At 47.0% G+C, this 12,314-nt stretch overlaps 1 protein-coding gene across 1 annotated transcript in view; it reads right to left on the minus strand.

Annotated features, from left to right (window-relative positions):
• The window catches only part of LOC139374512 (Usher syndrome 2A (autosomal recessive, mild)), a 267,344-nt gene that overhangs the window by 207,084 nt on the left and 47,946 nt on the right, over positions 1 to 12,314 (minus strand). Inside the window, exons 19-20 of the mRNA XM_071115513.1 lie at positions 6,055 to 6,240; positions 3,927 to 4,064 (exon numbers count right to left, since the gene is read on the minus strand). Coding sequence (XP_070971614.1) covers positions 3,927 to 4,064; positions 6,055 to 6,240 — 324 coding nt within the window. The remainder of the gene's footprint in view (positions 1 to 3,926; positions 4,065 to 6,054; positions 6,241 to 12,314) is intronic.

Raw genomic sequence — 12,314 nt, forward strand, 5'->3', positions numbered from 1 at the left:
CTCTACATCCTCTCCTACGGTTAATACAGTAGCCTACACACAAGCATGGCGCCCGCTAGAGCCTCACCTGTCTCTACATCCTCTCCAACGTGCTTTATCAGCTACGGTTAATACAGTGGCTTAAAAATCTACGTTTCTGCTGCTTCCCTCACTCGGAACGGATCCGACTAGGTTCATACGGAACAGGTCTAGTTTTCCTCAGGTCCGTTCAGAATAGGTCTCTATATTTAAAAAATGTATTTAGGCATATTTGGTCCGGATGGGAAAGCCCCAGGCCCATTCCTTTCGAAACAGGTCAAATGTTTTGGAACCGTGAAGGCCTCGATGTCCAATCGTCCAACATCCCCGAAACTTGACCACTGCTGCTGAGGATGACTGTAGACCTATCTCATCCAAACATCCAAAGTTTGATTCTAATGGTTCAGGAGGACAGCCTGTAACCCAGGGAGAGCTGAACCAGCTTGGAGCTGGGTATATGTATACCCAGCTCCAAGCTGTAATATATGGGTATATGAAATGTTGCCCTTTTCCACAGTAGAATTTGTCCCTATCACCCTAATTGTGTTGGTGTACAGGCCTACGGAACGTAATGTTGACATTGTTTACATTGAGTGAGGACGTGCACTGTTTTGGCTGTAACGAAAAAGTTATATAACGAGTAGCCTAATGAATTACGTTACCCAGGGAGTAAGATGGAAAGTAATTAATTACTGATAAAATAAATAACGAGTAATAGCTAAGTGATATATAAAACATTTTGGAGTAACGGCCCACAACACTGTTATTTTCACTATATGATCCAGGGTGTTTGATCCCAAATACCATGTCAGGGGTGTGTGTGTGTCTGTGTGTGTGTTCTTGTCTGTGTCTGTGTGTGTCTGTGTGTGTGTGTGTGTGTCTGTGTGTGTTTTGTCTGTGTGTGTGTGTGTTTTGTCTGTGTGTGTGTGTGTGTGTGTTTGAGTGTGTGTGTGTGTGTGAATGTGTTTGTGTGTGTGTGAATGTGTGTGTGAGTGAATGTGTGTGTGTGAATGTGTGTGTGTGGGTGAGAGACAGAAACAGAGTCTAGCTGTTACTCCGGTCTCTCCTGACAGAGAACAATGTTTAAATTTCACTCGGCGAGAATCAATACTATAATCTCTCTTTTTGTAATCACGTCCACATCAAATTGATTTTCCTACTGCACACTGACCCCTACCGTCATATTAGCTCTTAAACAAGGCTATATAGCTCAACCTAGATTAATGGACGACGGCCTGAAAAACTGCCTGCATAGCTCACTGTACAGCCGTGGAGGGCTCAGGACCCCCCACCAAGGCTGCGCCTCTACCTGCCTGCTCCAAACTCAGTGTTAGCTAGACTAGAGGGCTACTCAGCCGTGTGACGCTGTGCTGGTGTTAGCTAGACTAGAGGGCTACTCAGCCATGTGACGCTGTGCTGGTGTTATCTAGAAAGGAGGGCTACTCAGCCGCGTGGCGCTGTGCTGATGTTAGCTAGACTCTAGAAGGCTACTAAGCCGCGTGACGCTGTGCTCGTGTTAGCTAGACTCTAGAGGGCTACTCAGCCGCGTGATGCTGTGCTGGTGTTAGCTAGACTCTAGAAGGCTACTCGGCCGTGTGACGCTGTGCTCGTGTTAGCTAGACTAGAGGGCTACTCAGTCACATGACGCTGTGCTGGTGTTAGCTAGACTCTAGAGGGCTACTCAGCGATGTGACGCTGTGCTGGTGTTATCTAGAATAGAGGGCTACTCAGCCGCGTGACGCTGTGCTCGTGTTAGCTAGACTCTAGAGGGCTACTCATCCGCGTGACGCTGTGCTGGTGTTAGCTAGACTCCATAGGGCTACTCAGCTGCGTGATGCTGTGTTCTTGTTAGCTAGACTAGAGGGCTACTCAGCGATGTGACGCTGTGCTGGTGTTAGCTAGACTCTAGAGGGCTACTCAGCCGCGTGACGCTGTGCTCTTGTTAGCTAGACTAGAGGGCTACTCAGCCGCGTGACGCTGTGCTCTTGTTAGCTAGACTCTAGAGGGCTACTCATCCGCGTGACGCTGTGCTGGTGTTAGCTAGACTCTATAGGGCTACTCAGCTGCGTGATGCTGTGTTCTTGTTAGCTAGACTAGTGGGCTACTCAGCGATGTGACGCTGTGCTGGTGTTAGCTAGACTCTAGAGGGCTACTCAGCCGCGTGACGCTGTGCTCTTGTTAGCTAGACTAGAGGGCTACTCAGCCGTGTGACGCTGTGCTCTTGTTAGCTAGACTAGAGGGCTACTCAGCCGCGTGACGCTGTGCTCTTGTTAGCTAGACTCTAGAGGGCTACTCAGCCGCGTGACGCTGTGTTCTTGTTAGCTAGACTAGAGGGCTACTCAGCGATGTGACGCTGTGCTGGTGTTAGCTAGACTCTAGAGGGCTACTCAGCCGCGTGGCGCTGTGCTCTTGTTAGCTAGACTAGAGGGCTACTCAGCCGCGTGACGCTATGCTCTTGTTAGCTAGACTAGAGGGCTACTCAGCCGCGTGGCGTTGTGCTCTTGTTAGCTAGACTAGAGGGCTACTCAGCCGCGTGACGCTGTGCTCTTGTTAGCTAGACTAGAGGGCTACTCAGCCACGTGACGCTGTGCTCTTGTTAGCTAGACTAGAGGGCTACTCAGCCGCGTGACGCTGTGCTGGTGCATTAGCTCTACAACTATGAGATAGGTACTGTACTAGAGAGAGAGAGAGATAGAGAGCAGCCAGCTTTATCAGACCATCAGACGGAGGGGTATACTCAGCCATGACAATTAATCTGTCTTTATTCCCGCTGTTTGTTTTAGCCCCCCCTATTCTCTCTCTGGTGTGTTCTTTCCCTCTTGTTCTGTCTTTCTCCCCCCTCTGAAAAGAAAAGTGTTTAGTATTTCTTAATGTCTTCTCCACTGTTCAATCAACTAGTCTCCTCCCCCCACCACCAGAGTAATGAACCATTTATATTTTAGTCATTTAGCAGACACTCTTATACAGAGCAACTTACAGTTAGTGAGAACATACATTTTCAAACCTTCAACCCTGGCTCTACTAACTGAGCTGCACGAGACTAGATCCCTGGATAATAGAAGGCAGGATTCCAGTGCGTGCGTGCGTGCGTGTGTGTTCCATTAATCTTCTCTAGCTGCCTGCTGTAATGACAGGCCTGCTGCCGGAACAATGGCCGAGGAATTAAAGAGGACATTGAGCAGTATTAGAGGAGTTAGGGATGCAGCACATTAAAGATAGAGCTGGATTCATCTCTACTAACCTCTATATACCTCTATATACCTCTGCCATTCCATAATGCTTAAAAACCTTATCTACGTGTATGCAGTTATTATTGAACACCTCTATTCAACATATACACACTTATTAATTAACTGACACTCACTCCTGAACTATAACACACATATTCACTAAGTAGCTCATACTCCAATTCAACCACCTTCACAGACCCACATTCACTTAACCTGAATAATATAAACTCCTACCAAACCACCTTCTTTGGACAATACTACTTAGACTTTCATATTCCTTTACACTGAAAAACCACACCCACATACCGACCAGTACATTAACGAGAACACACTCACTCCTTAACCCGAACTGACCCCTGGAGGCTAATCTAACCATCCACAACTCCAAGTCTTATACACTCTATACACACCTCACCGCTAAATTTTTATACACACCCCTCCTTCCACACAAACACACACATCCATTCAAACAGCCTCCTCCTAAGCGATGGAGTGATTACAGTCTTAGTGTCAATGTATCATTAAGAAAGAGTCTAGTGGTTCTAGTTAAATGACGCTCGCTGAACACGCTTCATCCTGGTTTTAACATTCAACAGAAGAGAGAGAGTGTGTGTGTGTGTGTGTGTGTGTGTGTGTGTGTGTGTGTGTGTGTGTGTGTGTGTGTGTGTGTGATTGTACCCTCTTCTGGAGTGGTGATGCTCCAACTCACGTCTCCATCTCTACTGTCGTCACGGGGACTCTCGGTACAGCCAGCCCAGGTGCACGCTGTAACCGTGACAACGTAGCGTGTAAACGGAGTCAGACCCTCCAACAGGCCTAAACAGAGAGACAGAGAAAGAGAGAGAAAGAAAGAGGGAAATAGGCACAGCCAAAACAAAGAGAGGGAGAGAGAGAGAGGGAGAGGGGGAGAGAGAGAGACAGGGAGAGGGGAAGAGAGAGACAGGGAGTGAGAGAGGGAGAGGGGGAGAGAGAGAGACAGGGAGAGAGTGAGAGAGAGAGAGAGAGAGAGAGAGAGAGGGAGAGGGGGAGAGAGAGAGACAGGGAGAGAGAGATGGAGAAGGGGAGAGAGAGAGAGAGACAGGGAGAGAGAGAGGGAGAGGGGAAGAGAGAGAGCGACAGGGAGAGAGAGAGGGAGAGAGTGTAAGAGAGTGTGAGAGAGTGTGAGAGAATGGGGACAAGCGGGCAGGGAGGCAATTGTCACCCTTTTCTTTTCCAAATTTCAAGCCTTCCTCCTCTTCTGTGCAGACTAGAGTGGTGTTCTGTAGGCCCAATGTGTAGGCTTTCCAAACACTCTTAATAGGCACCAGCTTTATTATCAAATACTGATATCTAGCACATAACTCACACAGCGAAGAGAGAGACAGAGAGAGAGAGAGAGAGAGGAGGGGGAACAGGGAAAGGGGAGGGGGAAAGAGATGAAAGAAGAAGGTAGAGATATATAGCAGAAAGAGAGCAGTAGAGAGTGAGGGGGATCAGCTAATAGCCAGAGTGACTCCTGCTACACCCTTACTCCCTTCTTCCTGTCCTCCGCTCCCCCTCTTTCTCTTCCTCTGGTTTTCAAGGGTATTCCCCCAGGGGAGTGCCCTCTCCTCTCTCTAGATGTATAGATACCAGAGGAGAGGAGACCCAGGCAGGCAGGCTGTGTGGGCCCAGAGCGTCAGTGTTGTCCAGGTATAAATAGGAGCAGGCAGACACACAGGGGCCGATCCTCTTTCTGCAACCTGAGAGGCCTCAGACAGATAAATACTGCCGGCTTCCTTTGAAGCACAATAAATATAAAATCCCCCCCTTTCTTTTTCTCTCATGTTGTCTTTCTTTTTCTTTTTCCCTGACATGTTTCCTCTCTCTCTCTCAGGTCTGTGTGAAATTCCTGCTATATAAATATAATTCCGGTGCATTCAATATGTAGGGTCATTAGCGGCCCTCCTCTCTCTCTGCTAGAGTTTCAGTTTCACCTCTCTCTCCCCTGTATAAATAGGCTACTTTCTCCAGGACCCCGCAGGCTGTAAATTACACACAGTAAGACCAGAGAAAGCGCTCGCTCGCGTTTAATTAATTTTTACAGTTAAAAATCACCAGGATTTATTTATTAAATTCATCATCATCTGAAACATAGAGGCTCCTGTTGGAAGGGGGCGACCGAGGGGAGGAAGAGAGGGAAGAGGTGGTGAGAGGGAGATCTCTGAGAGATCTTTGAGTGGCTATCTGGCTCGCGCCAGATAGATGGCTGTCGTGTTGCCTGGGCCGTGGGACAACCGGCGCAAAACAGCCTTTCTGTCGCGCTGTAATTGGCTAGGTGTCTCTCTCTCGCTCTCTTCCTCTCTTCTCACTCACCCATATTTTAATTCAATTAGGCCCCACTCTACTCCCATTACACACTCATCTGCTTCCTGTGTTTTTATCTGTCGGAGTAATTCTGTGTCGGGTGTAAGGGCCATCATAAATTAACACGGCCTTGTCGCCGCTCACCTCCGCGTGTGCCAGGGAAACAGAGAGGGGGGGAGGAAAAGAAGAGGAGGAGAGGAGGGCCAATCTTCCTATTTGCCCGGAGACATGGCAGAGAGGCATCACATGGCATCATCGTAAAAGAGATAAAGTGAGAGGGGAGGAGAGAGGTGGAGATGGAGAGTTCTCTAATATGACATCACTGGTATCTGGGCTAGACCAGCTCATGTGGTTGCCAGCATTAGTCCCCCTTTTTCCCCGTCTTCCCCTGAGTGTGTGTGTGTGTGTGTGTGTGTGGGCACCTCCTTGCATCCGTGTGTGCCTGCCTCTGTGCATGTATGCAAGTGTGTGTATGTCTTACTTGTGTGGTTACCAGTGGACAGGTAGGAGGCAGTAACAGGTGTTGAGTCAGGCTGATCCAGGTTGTAGGCCGTCAGTTTGTACCTGTCAATCACTCCTCTCGCCTGGAGGGGCGGGGCCCAGCTCACCTGGACACTGAAGCCACTCCCACTCTGGAGACTAGAGGGAGGGGCAACACTCTGGGGGACTGGAGAGAGAAAGGGGGGGTAGAGCAAGAAAGAAGGGTAGAGTAGAGAAAGGCAGAGGATAAAAAAGGCAAAGAGAGAAGAGAACATTTAGAATTTAGAACATTTAGGGAGAGAGGTAAAATGAAAAAAGGGTGGGAAAGAGAGGAGAGTCGGAGAGAAGGAGAGAAAGAGAAGTTTAGCGCAATAGAGTGAGAGAGGGGCAGAAAGAGAGAGAGTGTCAGCCCACATATTTCCCTTTAATAGAGCCATTAAATCAGAACTGACCATTAACATAAATACAATTTATTAGAGTTGTAACTTTTTCAGCAATAATTTAATACATCCACCATATTTCACAGCAATCAGCCTCTCTGCCCCTCTCACCTCCTCCTCCCTGCATCTCTCCCTCTACCTCTCTCTCTCCCTCTACCTCTCTCTCCCCCTCCCTACCTCTCCCCCTCCCTCCCTCTCCCCCTCCCTCCCTCCCTCCCTCTCCCCCTCCCAGCGATTCATGGGGTAATGGACCTGGGAGGAGGTATTAGATGGAGCAGGACCCTGGACACAGCCGGGGGAGTATCGCCGTCCTAAGGAGGAGTTAGAGGCAGCAAAAGCTGAACGGTGATACTATGAGGAGAAATACAGGAGAACAGAGGAACAGCGACGATATGAAGGTACACGGCTAGCACGGAAGCCCGAGAGGCAGACCCAAGATTTTTTTTGGGGGGGGGGGGGGGGGGGGGGGGGGGTGTCACACGAGGAAATTGGCGGAGTTAGGTAGGAGACCTGAGCCAACTCCTCGTGCTTACCGTGGGGAGCGTGTAACTGGTCAGGCACCGTGCTATGCAGAGATGCGCACAGTGTCTCCAGTGTTCTAGCCCGGTGCGCTGTATTCCAGCTCCTCGCATTGAAAATAAGAATTTGTTTTTAACTGACTTGCCTAGTTAAATAAAAGGAGGTAAAGGCTGTAGTTATAATGTGGATTGTTATAGTCTTGTTTTCTCTCTTTCTCTCTCAGTTTCTGCACTCTTCTCTGTCTATCAAATTCAAGCTGCTTTATTGGCAATATTGCCAAAGCAACAATGTATACAATATACATTGTAATAAAATTATAAACAATAACAAATAATAATATCAAATGGTGGTAAATAATAATACAAAATTAAATACAAAAATAATAAGAATAAAATGGTAACAGTCAATAGTAGAATGTAATGTAATAAATATAAGAATCTAAATATGGAAAATGAAACTAGAACTAACTTGTAACTAAATAACGGTTCTCTTCACCATTTCATCAGTACTACAACTACTATCATCATTACCACTACCACCACTAAACTGCTATCATTACCATTACCACCCATACCACTACTATTTAAACAACAATTATAATAGTAATAATAATAATAGTAATAATAAGTAAGTTACTGCTTACTATACAGATGTTATTATTTAGTGTCCCTCAGGCTATGGCAAATACATATTTGGCTGCAAGAGGAGCCAATGCTCCTTCGCCCATGAGTATTTTTTGCTTTTTCAATGGGTTTAATAAGTTAAAATGTGGAATAAATGTAGTCATTTCTGTGAATAATGAATCTCTTTGTGAGGAATATTTATCACAGTAAAGGAGAAAGTGCATCTCTGTCTCTACCTCCCCTGTCATGCAGTGACCACATACACGCTCCTCTTTGGGTAGCCATGTCTTTTTATGTCTGCCGGTTTCTATTGCCAATTGGTGGTCACTCAGCCTGTACTTGGGAAGGATCTGTCTCTGCTTCGTATCTCTGACAAAGTAGAGATAATCAGCCAGTTCATATTCTCTGTTTAGGGTCAGATAGCAATTTAGTCGGCTTTGGGATTTTGTTTCGTTTTTTCCAATGTTGTAAATATGAGTCCTTTGATTGGTTCATGATTTTGTTTATTGGACCTCTTTCTTTTGAAGCAGTGCTGTTGGGGAGGTCCAACACCAGCTGACTGAGAGGGCTCGTTTCTGGGTTCAGCTTGGTTGGTGAGGTCCAACACCAGCTGACTGAGAGGGCTCGTTTCTGGGCTCAGCTTGGTTGGTGAGGTCCAACACCAGCTGACTGAGAGGGCTCGTTTCTGGGCTCAGCTTGGTTGGTGAGGTCCAACACCAGCTGACTGAGAGGGCTCGTTTCTGGGCTCAGCTTGGTTGGGGAGGTCCAACACCAGCTGACTGAGAGGGCTCGTTTCTGGGCTCAGCTTGGTTGGTGAGGTCCAACACCAGCTGACTGAAAGGGATCGTTTCTGGGCTCAGCTTGGTTGGTGAGGTCCAACACCAGCTGACAGAGGGCTCGTTTCTGGGCTCAGCTTGGTTGGTGAGGTCCAACACCAGCTGACTGAGAGGGCTCGTTTCTGGGCTCAGCTTGGTTGGTGAGGTCCAACGTCAGCTGACTAAGAGGGCTCGTTTCTGGGCTCAGCTTGGTTGGTGAGGTCCAACACCAGCTGACTGAGAGGGCTCGTTTCTGGGCTCAGCTTGGTTGGTGAGGTCCAACACCAGCTGACTGAGAGGGCTCGTTTCTGGGATCAGCTTGGTTGGGGAGGTCCAACACCAGCTGACTGAGAGGGCTCGTTTCTGGGCTCAGCTTGGTTGGTGAGGTCCAACACCAGCTGACTGAGAGGGCTCGTTTCTGGGCTCAGCTTGGTCGGTGAGGTCCAACACCAGCTGACTGAGAGGGCTCGTTTCTGGGCTCAGCTTGGTTGGGGAGGTCCAACACCAGCTGACTGAGAGGGCTCGTTTCTGGGCTCAGCTTGGTTGGTGAGGTCCAACACCAGCTGACTGAGAGGGATCATTTCTGGGCTCAGCTTGGTTGGTGAGGTCCAACACCAGCTGACAGAGGGCTCGTTTCTGGGCTCAGCTTGGTTGGTGAGGTCCAACACCAACTGACTGAGAGGGCTCGTTTCTGGGCTCAGCTTGGTTGGTGAGGTCCAACACCAGCTGACTGAGAGGGCTCGTTTCTGGGCTCAGCTTGGTTGGTGAGGTCCAACACCAGCTGACTGAGAGGGCTCGTTTCTGGGCTCAGCTTGGTTGGTGAGGTCCAACACCAGCTGACTGAGAGGGCTCGTTTCTGGGCTCAGCTGAATTTGGACTTGAATTTAGATGTAGCCAAAATGTTAATGATCATTTCTGTATTTTCATTACTACTGGAAAGCGGCCCAATTCTGCCTTACATGCATTAGTTGGTGTATTTCTCTGGACTTGTAGATTTTCCGACAGAATTCTCCATGTAGGGCTTCAATTGGATGTTTGTCCCACATTTTAAAGTCCAGTTTATTGAGTGGCCCCCAAACCTCACTTTTTGGTCCAAATTCTAACTGGGATGTTGATTTTGAATCATTTCATTTTTATTGCATACAATGCTCTGCGGGCTTTTTCTTTGAGTGCATTCACTGCCATAGTAAAGTTTCCCGATGTAGATCGGTCAGACCAAGGTAGGTGTAATTTTTAGTGTGTTCAATTATGTTGTTGTTCAGGGTGAATTTATATTTGTGCTTCTTTTATTTATTTATTTTTTTTTTTTTTTTTGAATTTTACCCCTTTTTCTCCCCAATTTCGTAGTATCCAATTGTTGTAGTAGCTACTATCTTGTCTCATCGCTACAACTCCCGTACGGGCTCGGGAGAGACGAAGGTTGAAAGTCATGCGTCCTCCGATACACAACCAACCAAGCCGCTGCTTCTTTAACACAGCGCACATCCAACCCGGAAGCCAGCCGCACCAATGCGCCGGAGGAAACACCGTGCACCTGGCCACCTTGGCTAGCGTACACTGCGCCCAGCCCGCCACAGGAGTCGCTGGTGCGCGATGAGACAAGGACACCCCTACCGACCAAGCCCTCCCTAACCCGGGCGACGCTAGGCCAATTGTGCGTCGCCCCACGGACCTCCCGGTCGCGGCCGGTTACGACAGAGCCTGGGCGCGAACCCAGGACTCTGATGGCACAGCTGGCGCTGCAGTACAGCGCCCTTAACCACTGCGCCACCCGGGAGGCCTATATTTGTGCTTCTGACCTGTTTTTTGGGGGGGGAAATTTACTGCCAGGGCCCAATTATGGCAATATTGCTCTAGAATATTCATGTTCTGTTGAAGACCTTCTTTGGTTGGTGATAGAAGTACCAAGTCATCAGCATATAGCAGGTATTTCACCTCTGTGTCAAATAGTGTGAGTCCTGGGGCTGGAGAATGGTCCAACATGTCTGCTAATTCATTGATATAAATGTTGAAAAGATTTGCACTCTAACTGCAGCCTTGTCTCACACCTCGACGTTGTGGAAATAATTATGTTCTTTGTTTTTTTATTTTTTATTGCACACTTGTTTTCTGTGTACATAAATGGACGTGTTTAGTAATTAGTGTGTGTAAGGTGTATATATGGTCAGTAGTGCGATGGTTGGGGAGAAAGCCATTTTTGTCTTGAAGAAATGTTTGAATTCTTGAATTCAAAATGCTACAGAAAACCTTTCCCAAGTTGCTGTTTACGCAAATTCCCCTGTAATTATTGGGGTCTGATTTGTCTCCACTTTTGTGGATAGGGGAGATGAGCCCTTGGTTCCAGACATCAGGGAAGCAGCCAGAAGTTAAAACCATGTTGAACAATTTAAGTACAGCATTTTGCAACTCAGGTGTGCTGTTTTTCAGCATTTCATTTTGGATGTTATCTAGACCACAAGCATATCACTCTCTCTCTTTTCTTTGTCTATCACTCTGTCACTCTCTCTATTTTCTCTGTCTAAGACTCTGTCACTCTCTCTCTTTTCTTTGTCTATCACTCTGTCACTCTCTTCTCTGTCTATCACTCTGTCACTATCTTCTCTGTCTATCACTCTGTCACTATCTTCTCTGTCTAAGACTCTGTCACTCTCTCTCTTTTCTGTCTATCACTGTCACTATCTTCTCTGTCTAAGACTGTCACTCAAATAGTTAAAGTACAAAAGGGAAAATAAATCAACTTAAACATAGGTTGTATTTACAATGGTGTTTGTTCTTCACTGGTTGCACTTTTCTTGTGGCAACAGGTCACACATCTTGCTGCTGTGATTGCACACTGTGGTATTTCACCCAATAGATATGGGAGGTTATCAAAATTGGATTTGTTTTCAAAATCTTTGTGGGTCTGTGTAATCTGAGGGAAATATGTGTCTCTAATATGGTCATACATTGGGCAGGAGGTTAGGACGTGCATCTCATTTTGTGGGCAGCTTGCACATAGCCTGTCTTCTCTTGAGAGCCAGGTCTGCCTTCGGCGGCCTTTCTCAATAGCAAGGCTATGCTCACTGAGTCTGTACATAGTCAAAGCTTTCTTTAAGTTTGGGTCAGTCACAGTGGTCAGGTATTCTGCCACTGTGTACTCTGTTTAGGGCCAAATAGCATTCCAGTTTGCTCTGTTTTTTGGAAATTCTTTCCAATGTGTAAATTAATTTACTTTTTGATTTCTCATGATTTGGTTGGGTCTAATTGTGTTGCTGTCCTGGGGCACTGTGAGGTCTGTTTGTGAACAGAGCCACAGGACCAGCTTGCTTAGGGGACTCTTCTCCAGGTTAATTTCTCTGTAGGTGATTGATATGGAAGGTTTGGGAATCGCTTCCTTTCAGGTGGCTGTAGAATTTAATTATTGGTGTTTTACATTGTACACAAAGGATATTTTTGCAGAATTCCGCATGCAGAGTCTCAACTTGCTGTTTGTCCCATTTTGTGAATTTTTGGTTGGTGAATGGACCCCAGACCTCACAACCATAAAGGGCAATGGGTTCTAAAACTGATTCAGGTATATTTTATCCAGATCCTAATTTGTATGTCGAATTTTATGTTCCTTTTTATGGCATAGAAGGCCCTTTTTGCCTTGTCTCTCAGATCGTTCAAAGCTTTATGGAAGTAACCTGTGGCGCTGATGTTTAGGCCAAGGTATGTATAGTTTTTTGTGTGCTCTATGGCATCGTTGTCCAGATGGAATTTGTATTTGTGGTCCTGGCAACTGGTCCTTTTTAGGAGCAACATTATGTCTTACCCAGATCAACTGCCAGGGCCCAGGTCTGATAGAATCTGTGAAGAAGATCTAGATGTTGCTGTAGGCCCTCC

This window comes from Oncorhynchus clarkii, chromosome 19, assembly GCF_045791955.1.
Source record: "Oncorhynchus clarkii lewisi isolate Uvic-CL-2024 chromosome 19, UVic_Ocla_1.0, whole genome shotgun sequence".
Taxonomy (NCBI): domain Eukaryota; kingdom Metazoa; phylum Chordata; class Actinopteri; order Salmoniformes; family Salmonidae; genus Oncorhynchus; species Oncorhynchus clarkii.